An 18,085-nucleotide genomic window follows, 5' to 3' on the forward strand; every position below is an offset into this window, starting at 1 on the left:
GTCTCTGCCTCCCACCTTCTTCTTTAAAAAAAATATTAAAAAATATTCATTTTTCTTTTTCATTCATTACATACATCTCCAATTCTTAACATTCCAGGGCTTCCCCCAACCTCCGCTTCTGGTTTGTTTCTCTTTTCATCCACTTTGCTGTCTCCTAAGAGAAAAAAATATTAATAACATAACATCCAGCCTAAAAACAAAAAATAGAAGTAAATACACCATAATATTTCACCATCTTCTAAACATTTTCTAATACTAATAATGTAAATGTTTATTTAGATCCTGCCAGCAAGTCTATTGACTTTCTTTGTTCCTTCAAATATGGTTCCCATTCTTTTTCACTGTCGTCTCTTTCTCTTAATCTGTCTGTCATTTTTGCCAGTTCTGCACAGTTCATCAACTTCTCTTGCCGTTGTTCTTTAGCTGGTACTTCTCCAGCCTTCCAATTTTGTGCAATCAACATTTTTGCTGATGTGGCGGCATTTGGCTTCCCGCCTTCGTTCCAAGCTCAGGGTTCTCCTCTGTGAAGGGGCTCAGGATGAGAGAAGGCAGGGACTGGCTGCCAAGGTCACGCCCAGGGAGCTCCATGGCCAAGTGGCCGGATTTGAACCCTGCTCTCTCCCAGGTCCCAGGCCGACACTCTGGAGCACAATATCACACCACCTTGCATGTTCACCTGAGGTCCTTGGGGGGCTGGGTGGGGCCTGGTGGGGGGAAGGTGGGGTCCAGAGATGCAGGGAGCCTTGTGCCCACCAAACACCTCCAGGGGTGATCGCATTTCCTCTTTATGCACCCCAAGGTGTATTGCAATGTCATCCTTCCAAGGCGAGTGTTCTGGGCAGCTGTGGAGGGTTATTGCACATCTTCCAAGGGGCCTCTCTGTGCCTTTTTGCTCCTTTGGGGAAAACGTGTGATATCACAGAGGAAATCTGTAATAAAAGAACCCACTGCTGCCTTTGCCAGCGCTTCTAATATTGGATAGCTTTAGCCAACTTGGGAAACAAAGGTTTTTGCAGGAAATACATACTGTTTCTCGTGCATTTTGCGATCGCTCGGGAGCCAAGTGCCAAAGGGAAGACTTGGGCCAATTTTGTAGAAACTTAAGAGTTGGGACACCCAGGGTCATCTAGTCCAACCCCTGTCATGCAGGACTCTCAAGCAAAGCATCCCTGACAGATGGCCATCCAACCACTGTCTAAAAAGCTCCAGTGGAGGAGAGTCCGCCATTTTCATAGGGAGACCGTTCCACCGGCAGAAAGATCTTCCTGCTGTTTAGTCTGAATCTCCTTTCTTGTGATTTTAATCCAGCGGTTCTCCACCTGTGGGTCCCCAGATGTTGTTGGACTACAACTCCCACCATCCCTGAGCTCTGGCCTTGCTAGCTAGGGATGACGGGAGTTGTAGTCCAACAACTGGGGACCCACAGGTGGAGAACCGCTGATCCATTGGTTAAGGGTCCTGCTCTCTGGAGCGGCAGAAAGCAGGCTTGCTCCATCTTCCAGGCGACAGCCCTTCAGGCGGGGGTGCAAACTTGAATATTTTATTGGGGGGCCGAAGGGACGCTGGCCCCTAGGACTTGGCTCCTATGCCTTCAGATATTTGAAGAGGGCTATCGAAAGAATTGCAGCTCTTCCAGGAGATCAGTGGAGAGGAGACCCTGTTCTTGGACTTCCGTCCCGGCAGCACCAGCCGTGTCCGGGGTTGTAGTCCAGCCCCATTTGGAGGGCGACGCCTGGAACAGACCCTGCCCCTCCCATCAAATACCCAGGTGTGTTGGAAAACCTGCCCCCCTACCCTGGCCCAGTGCCATAAAAATAGAGAGACAGGCGAGGCCATCTTACTGGATGGAGGGAGTTGAGACCTGGACCGCGTGCAGCTAAATTCTTTTTCAGGTGTTAGGAGAGAAATCGGCTCAGCCCTATTCCCAGGGGGGGGGGGTTCTGACTCAAATCAGGAGAGAATGCTACCGAGAGCAGCTCAGCTACTGTCTGAAGAAGTGATTATTGTTGTTATTATTTTCAAAGCCCCCCCCCCAACATTCTGAGATACTTTCTAACCCAAGGAAAATTGATTAAATCTTTAGGGCGGCATCGTCGCCTGACCTCCCCAAATGCTGAAACGAGCCTGGTCTGAACATTTGGGCCTTGCACCGCTTTTCATATGAGTAGATCGCACAGTGTTTTTTTCTTCTCTGCTGCAACGTAAAACTGAAAACTGAAAAGGCTTTCACCCTGCAAGGAGTTGCTGATGTTTTCAATTGCCCTTTTCAAAACCTTTTCCAACTCTACAGTATCCCTTTGGGAGTGAGGCGAACAGAACTGTCATTCCAAAGTGGGGTTGCGCCATAGATTTTGTGTAATGGGCATTATGAGTATTGGGGGTTTTGAATTTTTTTTTTTTTGGGGGGGGGGAAGATCCATGATCATCATCCAGCTACAGAGTTATGTTTGTGCATAAGTGGCGGTCCTCAGCCCCCAAGGGAGTCTCTAGGGAAGGAGGTGCTTTTCAGGGATATGGGCGTAAACCACTCGCTATTTCAAAGGGTAATCTGAGCACCTTGAATTAGGACCCCGAAACAACCCCACCGAATAATCTGTACTTTGGACCAGGAGAAGTTTCCGTTTCCAGGGCAGCCCCACGCAGAGCCCATGGCAGCAGTCCGGCCGGCAGCTGAGCAGGGCAGGGACTTAATGGGGCCAATCGCCTCTGTCCAAAAGCGGCTGAGGCTGGAAAGGGGCCCCTCCCGGCCCCCCAGAGATCATCCATCAGGTGCATCTCCATCCTCTCTCCCCTCTGCGCCATGGGGAGCCCCCCACTCCGTCCGGGTGGGGGCCAGGAGGGCGGCGTTGCTTGGGAGGGGGGCTCCCATCCCCACCCAGGAAATCGGGGGCGGGGGCTGCAGCAGCCCCCTTGGAAGGAGCCTCTCCCGGCGCCCCCCGCCAGGCAGGCCAGGGGACCTGGGGGCGGAGAGTTGGGTGCTGCTCTCGCCGCTCCCCCGCCCTCTCCAGACCCCGCCCCCCGCCCTCGCCGGCGCGGGGGCTGCCGGGAGTTGTAGTCTTCTCCCCGCCCACAACAAAGGCAGGCAGAGCCCGAGGGGCACCAGCCGGAGTGCCGGGCGCGCGCGGAGGGGCCGGGCAGAGCCAGCTGCTCCCCGTCCTCCTCTCGCGCCCCCTCGGCGGGGAGGCCGCCCCCCACGCCTCCTCCTCTGCAGGCCAGGTAAGCCCCCCCCCTTGCAATAAAAGCCCCTTGCGAAACTCAGCAGGGGGGCATGCGAGCCGCGCGCCCCTCTCCGGGCCAAGGGGGCGCAGGAGCGCGGCTGCCCTTCGAGGGGGCGGCCCTGCTGCGGCCCCATGGGATTGCGCTCCCCCTCCGATCCTGCAGGATCGGGCCCAAGGGGGCGCAGCCTCTTCTGTCTCCGCCGCCCGCCCCGTCGGGCGATGCCCGCCTTGCCCGCTCCAGGAGGTCCCCCCCCCCCAAACCTCTTTGGGTTCAGGGCTGGTCTGACTCAGCTCGGGCCCGATTCCGAGGACCAGATTTCCTGCCCATATAGCACATTGGGGGGGGGGGTGTGATTTGGCACCTGAGGACGAGAGGGCTGCTGGGCATGTGCCGAGTGCCACTCACGCACTCCTGGGAAGCCTCCACCCAACTCCGACTGGACTTAGCCGTCCAGGGGGTCCTTTCCCTTTCCCTTTTTATGTGTGGGGCGCAGCACGAGTGACTTGGAGGGTGAACTTGCCTTGCTTGGGTGGGGAGTTCAATTTGCAGAAATCGAAAGGGATGGACCTAAATAGACATGCCCTAAATGGAGTAAGACTAGCAGAGGGCAGGAGGTCAAGATGCCAGTGGGCAGCCAGCTGCCTATTATGGGAAGCCCAGAAACAGGTCCCAAGGAAAACAGTATTTTCCTGTTGTACCCTGTTAGCTGGTTATTCAGGGGTAGACTGCCCCTGGGCATGGAGGTTCTGCCACCACAGTAGATAGAGCTTGCATATGGAGAGCCTTGAAGCTGGATCAGGCCAAAGGGGGACCCATAGAACCCAGCCTCCTGTTCTCACAGCACCCAACCGGATGCAGGATCCGAATACAAATCCAACTCTCCCCTCCTGTGGTCATCCAGCATTCATCACCACTGCCAGCTGAAGTTTGGTGAGGTCAGGCCCACTTGCCAGGACGCTCCTGGGCGCCCCACACCTCTCCAGAGTTCCCCCGCTGGTTGTGGGGCCGCAGCACGCTGCCTTGGGAGGTCAGAGGCCTGGATGGGCAGCGTCTGGGGCAAAGGGTCTCTGCCTCGGTTTCCCTGCATAACAGCAGGCGGGTTGGGAAAGGGAGGCGAGGGCCGGGCTGTTCTCGAAAGTGCGGAGGCTGCCTGGAGGCAGGGAATAGGTGGAGGTGGAGGTGGAGCGAGAGAGATTTTGTGGGGAGATGGCTCTCAGTTGTGGCTTGAAGGACTGACATGGAGGAGTCTCTTGCTAGCAGGAGGCAGGGATGGCTTTGAAAGAGGATTGGACAACGTCAGGAGGAGGTGAGTCTCTGTGGCTCCCAGACACAATGGCTCTGCAAGGCAACAGGGCTTCTGAATGCCCAGAATACTCTTGTGCTTGGATCCTGCTAGCAGGTTTCCCATTTGGAGGACTCCCTGGTCCTGGATGGGGTAACTGTGCCTCTGAAGGTCCAGGTGTGCAGCCTGGGAGTCATTCTGGACTCACAGCTGTCCATGAAGGCGCAGGTCAATTCTGTGTCCAGGGCAGCTGTCTCCCAGCTCCATCTGGTACGCAGGATGAGGCCCTCCCTGCCCGTGGACTGCCTCGCCAGAGTGGCGCATGCTCTAGTTATCTCCCGCTTGGACTACTGCCATGTGCTCTACGTGGGGCTACCTTTGAAGGTGACCCGGAAACTACAACTAATCCAGAATGTGGCAGCTAGACTGGTGACTGGGAGCGGAGGCCGAGACCATATAACACCGGTCTTGAAAGACCTACACTGACTCCCAGTACATTTCCGAGCACAATTCTAAGTGTTGGTGCTGACCTTTAAAGCCCTAAATGGCCTCGGGCCAGTATACCTGAAGGAGAATCTCCACCTCCATCGTTCAGCCTGGACACTGAGGTCCCTGTGAGAAGTGAAGCTACAGGGAACCAGGCAGAGGGCCTTCTCGGTAGTGGCACCCGCCCTGTGGAACGCCCTCCCATCAGATGTCAAGGAAATAAACACCTACCCGACTTTTAGAAGACATCTGAAGGCAGCCCGGTTTAGGGAAGTTTTTAATGTGTGACATTTTACTGTATTTTTAATCTTTGTTGGAAGCCGCTCAGAGTGGCTGGGGAAACTCAGCCAGATGGGCGGGGTACAAATAATATATTATTGTTGTTGTTGTTGTTGTTGTTGTTGTTATTTGGGCATCTGGTCAGCCACTGAGAGAACAGGATGCTGGGTTCACTGGGCCTGATTCAGCAGGTGCTTGTCTTATGATTTCAAAAACTTAGCACAAAGGATTGCGATCCTTTCGCAAATAAAGCAGTTACAATAACAATAATAAAAAAGCTACTTTTCTCTAATTCTATAATTCTCCTCTTCCTTATAATGTGGCTGGCCAAACTTAGTCCTAAAGAGTTGGGAGAGGCCCAAGGCTCACCTAGTCCAACGTTTTTATTTTGTATTTTTATGACATGAACTGCCCTCAGATCTTCAGATGAAGGGTAGTGTACAAATCAAACAAATAAATTTGCTTCCCCGTTTCCCAAATTGCAGGCAATAGCAGGCCTGATGTATAATTCCTTCCTCCTTCTGTTTCTCCTCATTGCAGGGATGGAGCTCTGCGCATGTTCACTGAAGCCACAGCAGGCAACGTGGTGATGGGAGCAACAAGGGCCCCAGTGATGTGGTCCAGAGAGCGCTGGGCGGGCACCCCCACATCGTGTGGGGCTTAGCGTTGTGGTGCGTTGACGCCGTGCGCAAGGCAAGTTGGCTCTTTGAGGCTGCGAGTTCCATGTCTCTCGTTCCCCTTCGGTGAGTCCTGAGCGCTGTGGAATCACAGAATTGTACGGCTGGAAGCGACCCCAGGGGTCCTCTATGGAGGGATGTGGATAGGGAGGCTAAGAGAGGGTATATTTGTTAGATATTATTCTTCCTTGCTCTTGTTTGTGAGTTCATCAGAGTGTACCCCCGTGCAGCTTAAAAAGGGAAGCTTAGCTAGATTAGTTTTAGCTTTTTCGTTTAAGAAATCCAGGATGCTTTAAGGCAGACAATCACAGTCGGTCCATCATTTGAAAAATAAGACTTCAGAGCTGTCTGGCCCCCAAAACCAGGCCTTCCGTTTTGGTGACTCCAGCCTTGGTTTAAGGAGCCATTTGGCACCTAGTTTCTAATACTGATTCACTCACTCGGATTACAGAACCAGATACAGCAGCTGTGTTCATGCAGGCTTAAAATGGTAATTCAGTTACAAAGACTTACCGTATTTTTTGCACGATAACACTCACTTTTTTCCTCCTAAAAAGTAAGGGGAAATGTCTGTGCGTGTTATGGAGGGAATGCCTACGGGTGGCATGCCTACGGATTTTCCTCCTCTAAAAACTACGTGCGTGTTATGGTCGAGTGCGTGTTATAGAGCGAAAAATACGGTACTTTAGTCTAACTTAAAATTGTCTCTGAGCGTTGAAACTCAGACTTGCAGACGTCCTTCATATTTCCGGCAGAGTTTTCTCTAGCAAACTTGCAGAAAAACTCTGTGACCTTCATCTCCTATCACATGCCTGTCTGGGGAACATAGAAATATCATTTCCCAAAAGCATTTCACTTCTTTACACGGCCACCACATATGGAAGAATGGCCCCTCTACCTGCTTACATTTCCAGCATTTTCTACATCTTGGCTGGTTTTTTTGGTGTTAAATGCCACCTGTACATCATTTTGAAATAATTTCCTCTAAGTGTATAAAAAGCAGTAAACTTCATATCCTTTCCCCATAACTTCTCCCCGGAAGCCCTATCCAAATTATGACCTGAGTCTTTAGGCCATTGTATCGTGGTTGATTTAACCATTTCATCTTTAGCACCCCATTCTAGTAACGTGTACATTGTAGAAATCAGTTTTTCACTACTCACAAGCAGCCCCATCTTATGAAATGTTCTGTCATGTTGTTATTTATTGTTTGGAATTTGGGGTTTATTGGAATGACATGCAAGCATAGAAATATAATAAATCAAATCAAATTCCCTCCCTTCCTCTTGGGCAGGTGGTGTTGATGCGAAGCCCCCAATAGCCGTTGGAGCAGACCGAGAGGGGAGGCCACCCCCCCCAGGAGAGGAGATGGAGGAGGAGAGTCTGGAGCCCCCCAGCCCAGGTCAGTAACGGGGAGACTTCCCTCCTGAGCGCTCCGTGAGTCGCAGGAACCCAGCTTGCCGGTGGCAGAGATGCAGAACGGAGCCTAAACACACTCCCTGTTCAGTCTGATTTGTTTAGCTGGATGTTGGTACCCTCCTGGCGGGGGGGCGGGTTTCCAAGATTATTTGATTGACTTGTAGGTCGCTTTTCCACCATGAGCTTTTGCCCAAGGCGGCTTATGGCAAACAGCCCCAACCTCCAAATGCAGAGCATTGGAAATACAAATACAGTGGTACCTCTGGTTGTGAACTGGATCTGTTCCGGAGGCCCATTTGCAGCATGAAAAGAGCGCAACCTGCAGTAGTTCGTCTGCGCATGCGCGGGTTGCGATTTAGCTCTTGTGCACATGCGCAAAGTGCGATTTATCGCTTGTGCGCATGCACGAGCAGCGAAACCCAGAAGTAGCCCTTTCCGGTACTTCCGGGTCGCCGCGGGACGTAACCTGAAAGAATGTAACATGAAGCAAACGTAACATGAGGTATGACTGTATGCAAAATGCGGAACGTTTTGGCAAATCCAAAAATGATCAAAAAAACAACAACAAACAACCCCAGCAATTTGGCCAATGCAGAATAAATTCAATATTGCACAAAATAAATAAATATAGGCTTGGAAGTCATAGAAGGGACTCCAAGGGTCTAGTCCAGCCCATTGCAATGCAGGAATCTCAGCTAAAGCATCCAAGACAGAGGGCCATTCAAACTCTCTTGAAAAACCTCCAAGGAAGGAGAGTTCACCACTTCCCAAGGGAAACTGTTCCACTGCCGAACATCTCTTAACTGTTGGAAAGTTCTTTCTGTTGTTTTGTCGGAATCTCCTTTCTTGTAACTTGAAGAGCAGAGCAGGAGAAAACAAACTTCCCTGTGACAGACCTTGAGATATTTGAAGATAGCAACACATCTCCTCTCAGTCTCCTCTTTTCCAGGTTAAACATCCCGAGCTCCTTCAGTACATGAATACAGTGGTACCTCGGGTTACATACGCTTCAGATTACATACGCTTCAGGTTACATACGCTTCAGGTTACAGACTCCACTAACCCAGAAATAGTACCTTGGGTTAAGAACTTTGCTTCAGGCGAAAGCTATGAAAAAGCTCAATATGGAGGTCAAATGGCCGAAATATTGGGAAATTTTGGAACAAGATGGAGATAGACTGAAATTGCAGAGTTTTGAAAAACTAAAAAACAAAGTGCGAGACTGGCTTCATTATTATCAGATAATGGAGGCATACAATTTGGATAAGAAAATCGGTTTCCAGGTGGAAAAATCAAAATTAGAAACAGAATTGTTAGAACCCAAAACTAAGATTTTGTCTAAGATGTACAACTTGCTGTTGAAATGGAATACTCAGGATGAAACGGTGAAATCTGCTATGATTAAATGGGCACAAGACGTTGGACATAACATAATGATGGCTGACTGGGAACAGTTATGGACCACAGGTATGAAGTTTACGGCATGTAATGCCTTAAGAGAGAATATTATGAAAATGATATACAGGTGGTACATAACCCCAGTGAAGCTTGCAAAAATCTACCATTTGCCCGATAACAAATGTTGGAAATGTAAAGAAACTGAAGGTACATTCTTTCACCTTTGGTGGACGTGCCCAAGGATTAAGGTTTTCTGGGAGATGATTTATAATGAATTAAAAAAGGTATTTAAATATACCTTCTTGAAGAAACCAGAGGCCTTTCTCCTGGGCATAGTCGGCCAATCGGTGTTAAAGAAGGACAGAACTTTCTTTATGTATGCCACAACAGCAGCAAGAATACTTATTGCAAAGTATTGGAAGACACAAGACCTACCCACTCTGGAAGAATGGCAGATGAAAATGATGGACTACATGGAATTGGCGGAAATGACTGGCAGAATCCGAGACCAGGGAGAAGAGATGGTGGAAGAAGATTGGAAGAAATTTAAAGACTATTTACAGAAATATTGCAAAATTAATGAATGTTAGCATGATGTTGGATTGAAGTTAAGTGGTTTCTAGCTGTAATGGTATAAAAGAACATGGAAAAATTGGATTTTTAATAGGTAAAAATTTAATGCTATAATATATTAAGATAAAAGATCAGGATAAAATAAGGAGGGAAAGGAATTGCTGAACTAATAAATTGAACTGGAATACAAAAAAGGGAGGTATGAGGAGGTCCGGGAAACAAGTAAATGAAAGATAAGTGACGAAAAGATGGAATTGTTTTTAATTTTGTATTTTTTCTTTTTTCTTATGTAATATTGTGAAAACTTTAATAAATATTTATTAAAAAAAAAAAAGAACTTTGCTTCAGGATGAGAACAGAAATCGTGCGGCGGTGGTGCGGCAGCAGCGGGAGGCCCCATTAGCTAAAGTGGTGCTTCAGGTTAAGAATGGACCTCCGGAACGAATTAAGTACTTAACCCGAGCTACCACTGTACATGGGAAACAAGAATTAACCGACAATAAAGGTTCTAGCACAATGCAGCTCAGAGAGGGTGGGGTGGGGTGGCCCAGAGCTGGCTCCCATGTCCTTAGTCCAGAGGAGGCTGAGAGCAGCAAAAGGCAAATGTTGCAGAGGGAAATGATTAACTGTTTATTCGGGGACAGATGTGCTCCTGACATCTCTGAAAAGGTGAGGGTTGTTTTGCCTTTAGAACGGCAACTTAGGGATAAGTTAAATTCTTCCGGCGAAGAAACTCTCCTCCCCCCCCCACGGAAGTCCTGGTTTCAATAATTGTGGAATGCATTTTATTTTGTCTTGTGTATCTTGGGTGGTTTCTTGGTAACGGCTTCGGCTGCACAAATAAATTAATATAATATTCTTCCTCCTTGAAGCTGCTGGCTGGGCTGCTCCCTCGGGACGCAAAGTGGTGGTGAAGGTGGAGCCAGAGGAGGAGCTGCGCATCGGATGCCCCCAGGACCCGGCGGAGGCAGAGAGGGAGCCGCTTCCTGACTCCCCGGCAGGTGAGATGGGCTGGGGTTCCTCCCTGGGGAGCAGGTGGAGGGGTGCATGACACAGCCCCACAGGACACCCAGAGCAAGGTGAGGGGCCCCCTGGAGTTGGCTACCAGTGGCCCCCAGTGCCCGCTGGCCCCCTTGCACTCCTAAGCTTGAAGGTTCCCACACCTTCTCTGAGCTACTAAGAACAGCAGTTGCCGTCTTAGCAAACCCATCAGCAAATCTCTTTGGAGGTTTGCCTTTTGTGGCCCTTTCAGATCTGCGTACTAGACGCAAGTCTTCTGCACTCACCTCCTCCTTCTTAGGAGAAAAGTGGCCAATGGTGAACAGTGGTTCTTCCAGTTCAGTGTCAGACGCATCAGATGGTCTGACTGAGGCTTTTGCGCTCTTGTAGTCTTCTGTGTCATCACTGTCACTGACAACAGCAGCAGCGCCGCCCAATGAGCTGGAATCCGAACTCTGATCATCATCCTCAGCTTCCTCTTCTACCTCATCATCTTCCTCTTTTTCCACATCATCTTCATCCTCCTCTGAGTGACTCTGGAAAATTCCCACATTTCCCCCCACACTTAGGATTGTACTCAACACTCTTTGTGAACCTAATGGACTGAGAGTCAGTCATGAATACCCTGGTGTATCACAGGCCTGTTTACTTCCAGCTCTTGCTGAGAACTTCCGTTTTTATATAGCTTTTGTATCACGGAGCTTACAGGAGAGTAAGACTGCTGAAGACTGCGAGATTCTGGGCCCATAACCCTCTTGTTGGGATTCTGCCAGGGAGACGTAGGTATCAGGCAGCCCCCAGTTGCATCCGGACGATCACCGGTCTCCTGTGGAACAGCATCAGTCAATTAGCAACACGAGCCTCAGAGACGTTCCAAGACCCATGCACGCCCTTTCAGCAGAGTGTGTAAGTCTCCACAGCGAAAGATGCAGACAGAGAGCATATTTACGGTTTTATTCAACGTAGTTCAGAACAAAGGAAAAACATGACTGCTTGCCTCCGTGTCCAGGAAAACAGCCATGATACAAAAGCGATATACAAACGGAAGTTCCCAGCGAGAGCCGGAAGTAAACAGGCGTTTGATACACCAGTCATGCCTGCTCCTTTTAAGGTGGAATGGAACTATATCCTAACAAAAACATTTGGTCAGTTTGGGAGCTGAAATGCCTCCAGGACTGCCCTCCTGTGCTGCCTCAGACATGTGGCCCATACATTTATGTACATGTTTGCCCGGCACATCCATGAACATTTATTATATATATAAGACCTTAATTTTTTTTATTTCACTTTCCTGGGGCGAATGCTTTGTCATGTCACATAATGCCTGTTCCACGTTCATTACAAACTCGTCCTTTTTGTGTGGCAGCAGCTGTATACTTTGGAACTCCCTGCCTAGTGACACCAGGCGGGCGTTTTCACCATTCTCTTTTTTGCATTCTTGTTTAGAGAAGCAGATGTTTAGAAAGACGCTGTGAGTTCTAACCTGTTCATAGTCTGCTGTTTTAACTTTTTGAAAGTTTTAAATTGCTGATAATTCTTCTTCTCGGTAATGTTATTGCTCTGCCTTTTTTTGCAAACCGCTTTGGAGGGTCTTTTTTACCGTTAACGGAGGAGAGGGCTATCGATGGCTATGCTCTGCCATTGGAGGCAGCAAACGCTTCCGTATACCAGTTTCTGGAAAACGCAGGAGGGGAGATGGTTGGTTTTGTGTGTGAATCTTGCTTGAGTGTTTCCCTGCGGGGCATCTGGTTGGATCCTGGACTACATGGGCCATTGGCCTCAACCAGCAAACTCTTCTCTTCCTCTTAAGAGGTGTATAAGTTTTATGAAATGAGGAGACGCCACTCCACACCTGATTCCCTTCTGCCTATGGATTTGCAGGCGTCTTTTGGGGTGCAAGCCCCCCTTGTTCAGAACTGTGTGTCAGAGGCAGAGGTCTGTGCCCCCCAAGAGGGCACCCGGCTAGAGCAGTAAATGAGGCTCCTGGATTTTCTCTCCTCTTTCAGGGATCAAGCCAGAGGTGGCCATTAAAATGGAGCCAGAGGACGACTCGTATGCAGAAGACCCTTGGGACTACAGCGGTGGGGAATCCGGCGACGACACGGACTCCTGTGAGTCCAGGAAGCCTGTGCTGCTTTTGGCGTGAGGGGTGAGGTGTGGTGGGAGGTGGGCTATTATAAGCCTCTTTGGGGCAGCTGGGTCTCTGCCCCACAGCCCGTTTGTGGCCATGAGGAAGGCTGTCAAGGGGCATGGCCAAGCCTCGCAGGCCGGCCAATTTGGGGGTGCTTCTGTCCAAGCAGAGGGGCTCCCGGACGCTGCAGCCCCCTGACTCACAGAACCAAAGGGTTGGAGAGTTGGAAGCGGACCCTGAGGGTCATCTGGTCCAACCCGCTGCAGCGCAGAAATGGCAGCTGAAGAATCCCTGACAAATCCTCTCTCTCTCCCTCCATACAGCCGACATCCGACCTGACGTTATTGTGAAGATGGAGCCAGAGGAGGAGGAGGAAGAAGAAGACGACTTTGGGTGCCCCCCAGGAGAGATGGGAACAGGAGGATCCCCTGGCACCTTTCTCATGGGTGAGTTCTGCGACTCTCCCATCTTGGCTGAAGGAGAATTGCAGGAGTGTCGGGGGGGGTGTCAATTAGGTCTTCTTTGTTATTGTTTTTATTACGTGTCTAATAATAATAATAATAATAATAATAATAATAATAATAATTTTTAATTTATACCCCGCCATTCCTGGTTCAAAAACTGGGCTCAGGGTGGCTAACAACAAATTTAAAACACTTAATTATAAAAGCAGCATAAAATACAGTTTAAAAACATGAATAACAATAAAATTCAAAAATCAAAAAACAATTTAGGGGAAATAAGCATTAGATAATCCCCAGGGCTAGCTGGCTGAACTGGTCCTACTTGGGCCAGCGAGAAGGCCAGGGGAGAATTAGCTGTGGGGTCTCAGAGCAGGTAATCTTCATAAAAGGGGAGGGGGAGGGAAGAGAAGGGAAATAAAAGATCAGGATGAATTCAAATTAAAGGCCAGGTGGAATAGCTTTGTCTTACAGGCCCAGCGGAAGGAGGTTAAATCCTGAAGGGCCCTAGTGTTTTTATATTGTGATTTTACATTGTAATTGTCCGGAGACCTGCAGGTATAGTGCGGTATACACATTTAACAAATAATCCAGTGGGAGTGAGTTCCACAGTTGAACAATGTACTGCATGACAAAGGACTTTCTTTTTCCTGTTCCAAATCTCCCGACATTCATTGCCATTTCCACAAGTTCTGGTGTTAGTAGAGAGGGAGGACAAACTTTCCTCCAGCCACTTTTCTGCAGGCCAGAAAATAATTTTATAAGCTTCTATCATGTTGCTTCTCACTTGCCTTTTCCCTAAACTAAAAACTCCCCAACGCTGCAGTGTTTCCTCATCCGGGAGTCTCTCCACCCCCGGATCATTTTGCCTGCTCTTTTCCAAACCTCAGTTTAGCTGCCTGCCTCGCCAAACTCCCAAACGTGCAGTCTGTGCATGCTCAGAGGCTCACTAATACTGCCTCACAAACAGACATGCAGACCAAGTGGCTGCACCTCGATGTTCTGTTGAAGAGCCATTTCATAGAATCAAAGAATTGTGGACTTGGAAGAGACCCCAAAGGTCAGGCTGTCTAACCCCTCTGCAATGCTGGAATTTCCCATGATGCACGTCGCACTAAACACATGCCTTTTTTTAAAGCCATAAAACACCTGGATAACTGTCAGTAGAGCATGAGGCTCTTAATCTCAGGGTCGTGGGTCCGAGCCCCATGTTGGGCAGAAAAATTCCTGCTTTGCAGGGGGTTGGACTAGATGATCTTTATGGTCCCTTCCAACGATACATCTCTGTGTCACAGACTTAGCTGTGCTGCTTCTGCAGAAGCATTCTGGTTCCTGCCCAATGCCCAGCTCTTGTCTTCTTCTTTTTATATATAATTTTTATTAAATTTTCTGTTTTACAATTTAAAATAACTCATTTAAACATCCTTAAAATATAAATGAGTTCCCTGCTTCTCTTTCCATGGTTCATTCTCCATATCTTAGTTTACAAAAACTAAACCATTCAGCATTCCATCATTGCATCCATCAAAACATATTTACACTGTTGAATTTATCTTAATGCCGCCAATGTTTTCAAGTGTACACAATTTCCCCCCTATATATTCAATGAATGTTTTATAATCTTGTCTAAATGTATGTTCTTCTTGTTCTCTTATTCTATAAACTGCAATTATTCCATCAATTTAAGTTACTATTCTTTGGTTGAGACCTCATTCATTTTCCATTTTTGGGCTAACAAAACATGGTCCGCAGTAGTGGCATAACCTTTTTTGACACCTGGGAAATTCAGTCTGAATTATCCCCAACAGAAAGGACTGTTTTTGGGGGAAAGTCCTTTTAAACATTTTATCGCTTAAAATCCCTGATAGAGGATAAGGATCAAGAGATCATGCTAAGGGAAGCCAAATTTTGCACGGCTGCCATAAAACTCAGGGAACAAGCTGTGCTATTGCAAAGACTAAGGCTTCAGATGCAAACTCTAGATAATATTTTAGAGACTAAGACCTAAACCACATTTCTAATGGCTGTCATATTCGTATTGTTTATTGTTATATGCGATTGTTAATTCAAACTTAATTCTATTGTGTTTTAATGTTTGCTTAATACGGTATGTGAAGCTGGTCTGGGACCATAATAAATTTCATTTCATTTCAAAGCTCTTGTCTTGTCTTCTGATGCCTTGCCCTTCCCTTCCTCACCACCAGATGGCGACATCCAGCCGAGTCGGAGGAGAGTGGAAGCAGCTGCCGCCGCCTCCCAGAGTGTCCGCAGCGGCAAGGGCAGTGGCAGCCAGTGGGCGAAGCAGGCTGGCCCGGAGCAGAAGAAACCGCCTGCCCCCGGGGGCTCTGGCAGCCCTCGGGAGAAGCCCCGTCCTCGGACCCCACCGGACGCCGCCGGCACCCCCGAGGGAGCGCGGCGCCCCAAGAGCCACGCGGCCTGCGACCGCCCCTTCGCCTGCAGCATGTGTGGCAAGCGGTTCCAGCACCGGGGCAACCTGGTGACGCACCTGCGGGTGCACACGGGGGAGAAGCCCTTTCCGTGCTCCGAGTGCGGGAAGAGCTTCAGCCAGAAGGGGGACCTGATGCGCCACCTGCGCATTCACACGGGCGAGAAGCCCTTCGAGTGCACCGTGTGTGGTAAGAGCTTCTGCTCCAAGCAGACCTTCGTGCTGCACCAGCGCATCCACACGGGCGAGAAGCCCTACTCGTGCGCCGACTGCGGCAAGGCCTTCAACCGCAAGGCCAACTTCGTCACGCACCAGAAGATCCACCGCGGTGAGCGGCCCTTTGTCTGCGGCGAGTGCGGGAAGGGCTTCTGCGCCAAGAAGACCTTCATCCTCCACCAGAAGATCCACGTGGGGGACCGGCCCTTTGGCTGCACCGAGTGCGGCAAGAGCTTCAGCCGCAACGGGGACCTGACCCGCCACCAGCGCATCCACACGGGCGAGCGGCCCTTTGCGTGCGGCGAGTGTGGCAAGTGCTTCAGCCACAACGGGGAGCTGATCAAGCACCAGCGCATCCACACAGGCGAGAAGCCCTTTGAGTGCACGGCCTGCGGCAAGAGCTTCAACCGCAAGAGCACCCTCATCACCCACCAGCGCATCCACACGGGCGAGCGGCCCTTCATCTGCGGCGAGTGCGGCAAGACCTTCAACCTCAAGACCACCCTCATGAAGCACCGGCGCATCCACACCGGCGAGAGGCCCTTCACCTGCCTCGAGTGCGGAAAGAGCTTCAAGTACAAGGGCAACCTGAGGACGCACCACCTCACCCACACGGTCGAGCGCGTCTACCCCTGCACCGAGTGTGGCGCCGTCTTTGGGCAGCGCAAGGAGCTCAAGGCGCACCAGGCGGCGCACGCCGAGAGCCGGCTGCTGCCGTGCTATGGAGACGACGGGGGGAACCTCAACCCCTTCCTGCAGGTGCACCCTCTGCTGCTCTCCTGCTCGCCCATGGAGACCCTGGCGAAATTCAAACAGGAGGCTGGCTTCACAGACCCTTAGCAGGACCCAGGAGGAGGCAGAGAAGGGGCTGTTTTAATTTATCGGTTAAGCGGGCAACCGGAAGACCTCCTGGCCCCAGAGATCTCGCGGGGGTTGGTGCCCAGAGATGGGCAGATGAACGGAGCAGAGGAAACTTTCCTCTTTTGTGGGGCGCCCGGGCCGTGGGTCTGCAAATGTTGGCTGTGGGCCACGACTTCAGGACAAAGCTATAACTGTAGGCCATGCCCCAGCGGACTGACAGCTGTCTGTTAACGCCTTCCTCGCTGTAGCAAGCAGGAGTGATTGCAGCTTGGTTGGTTCCCAAACTCTTGGAGAGTTCAGGAGCAGCGATGCACTTACCCCTTGGGGAACGCAGAGGGCGGGGTAGGGGGGCTCTTGCTTTGGCCGGCGGTTTTATTGGGGGTGGGGGGAAGAGGAGGGTGTGTGTGAATCGGGACGATAAATTGATAGGCTCGTTTGAAGTCCAGGTTAGTTTTCAATTATAGGAGATGCTGGCGATGCCGGCATGATCAAATTTGTTGATGTTTTTTAATAGCTCGAAATGCTAGGCTTGAGGCGCTTCAAGGAAATGTTCGTTTGAAGATTAAAGTGGTGGTTGAAGGACAAGCAGTAGAGTGAGTGAAAAAGTAGCAAAAATTCACCTCTTCCCCCCTCCCCTGGTACAGTTTTTGAGATAGCTGAAAGCAAATAAACCAACAATGACTAAATCAGAAGTGGCTGAATGTGACTGCTTGGGAAATCACCTCTGTTTGGACCCTGCGGGGGGTGGGCAAGAGAGTCTTGATCCAGGGGCACTCTAGGGGATCTGAAATTTAGAAACTGAATTACAGAGCTGGAAGGGGCACCCCAGGGTCATCTAGCCCAACCCCATGCAATACAGGAATCCCGGTTCAAGAATTGCTGGTGGGGGGTCCCCCAGGGAAGGAGAGTCCAGCACTTGCCAGTGTCGAAAAGCTCTTGCTGCCAGAAAGTTTTCCCCAGTGTTTAGCTGGAATCTCCTTTATTGCAAGTTTATTCCATTGTTGGTCCTGCAACCCCAGTGGGGCACTCCGGCCGAGGAATGGGGCTGCCCAGCTGCCTGATGTTTTATTTTCTTTTGAACCCAAGCTGGTCAGTGAAGGGCAGGTCTCTTATCTGCTAGTAACAGTTTTGATTTCAGGTTGCACAGGCCAAGGAAACGAGGTTTGCAGCTCCCGGTTGGTGGCACCTGCCAACCGCGGTTGCTTTCACCTGTGGGGTGAATGGTGTGTTTTGTTTTTGTTTTTTTTACCAACCACCAAAACGGAAACAGTGAAACCCCCCAGGCGGCTGATACATTAGGTATACAATATTCAATAATATACATATTCAATAATAACATATTCAAATTAACCATATCTACACTTCTATATACCTTAACGCTCCTCCTTCCACAAGGTTTATTTAACTTTTAACATTTTAATTGCCCCAAATTGTTCAAACCTACTCAAATAATTCAATATCTTCTCAAACCAATCCTCCTCTTTCTCACTGACCTTAAACCCTTTCATTCTATGTATCTTCACAGTTAGGTATTCTAAAATTATAATAATATTCAGTTTTTTCCTCCATTGGTGCACCCCTAGTTCTTCTGCATTTTTCCAATTACTGGCTATAACCTGTCTGGCTGCAATTACCATC

The 18,085-nt window shown here is 49.6% G+C and overlaps 1 protein-coding gene across 1 annotated transcript; it reads left to right on the top strand.

Moving 5' to 3' along the window:
* Positions 1-3,073: 3,073 nt before the first annotated feature.
* LOC308459807 (uncharacterized protein) lies at positions 3,074-17,133 on the top strand. The gene is made up of 7 exons (XM_080975517.1): positions 3,074-3,216; positions 5,807-6,009; positions 7,238-7,345; positions 10,206-10,334; positions 12,339-12,443; positions 12,787-12,909; positions 15,129-17,133. The coding sequence occupies exons 3-7, from the start codon at positions 7,312-7,314 to the stop codon at positions 16,424-16,426; spliced, it is 1,689 nt and encodes a 562-aa protein (XP_080831643.1). The 5' UTR covers positions 3,074-3,216; positions 5,807-6,009; positions 7,238-7,311; the 3' UTR covers positions 16,427-17,133.
* The last annotated feature ends 952 nt before the right edge of the window (positions 17,134-18,085 follow it).

Source organism: Podarcis pityusensis (genome assembly GCF_964106645.2).
Source record: "Podarcis pityusensis genome assembly, chromosome: 12".
NCBI classification, from domain to species: Eukaryota; Metazoa; Chordata; class Lepidosauria; order Squamata; family Lacertidae; genus Podarcis; species Podarcis pityusensis.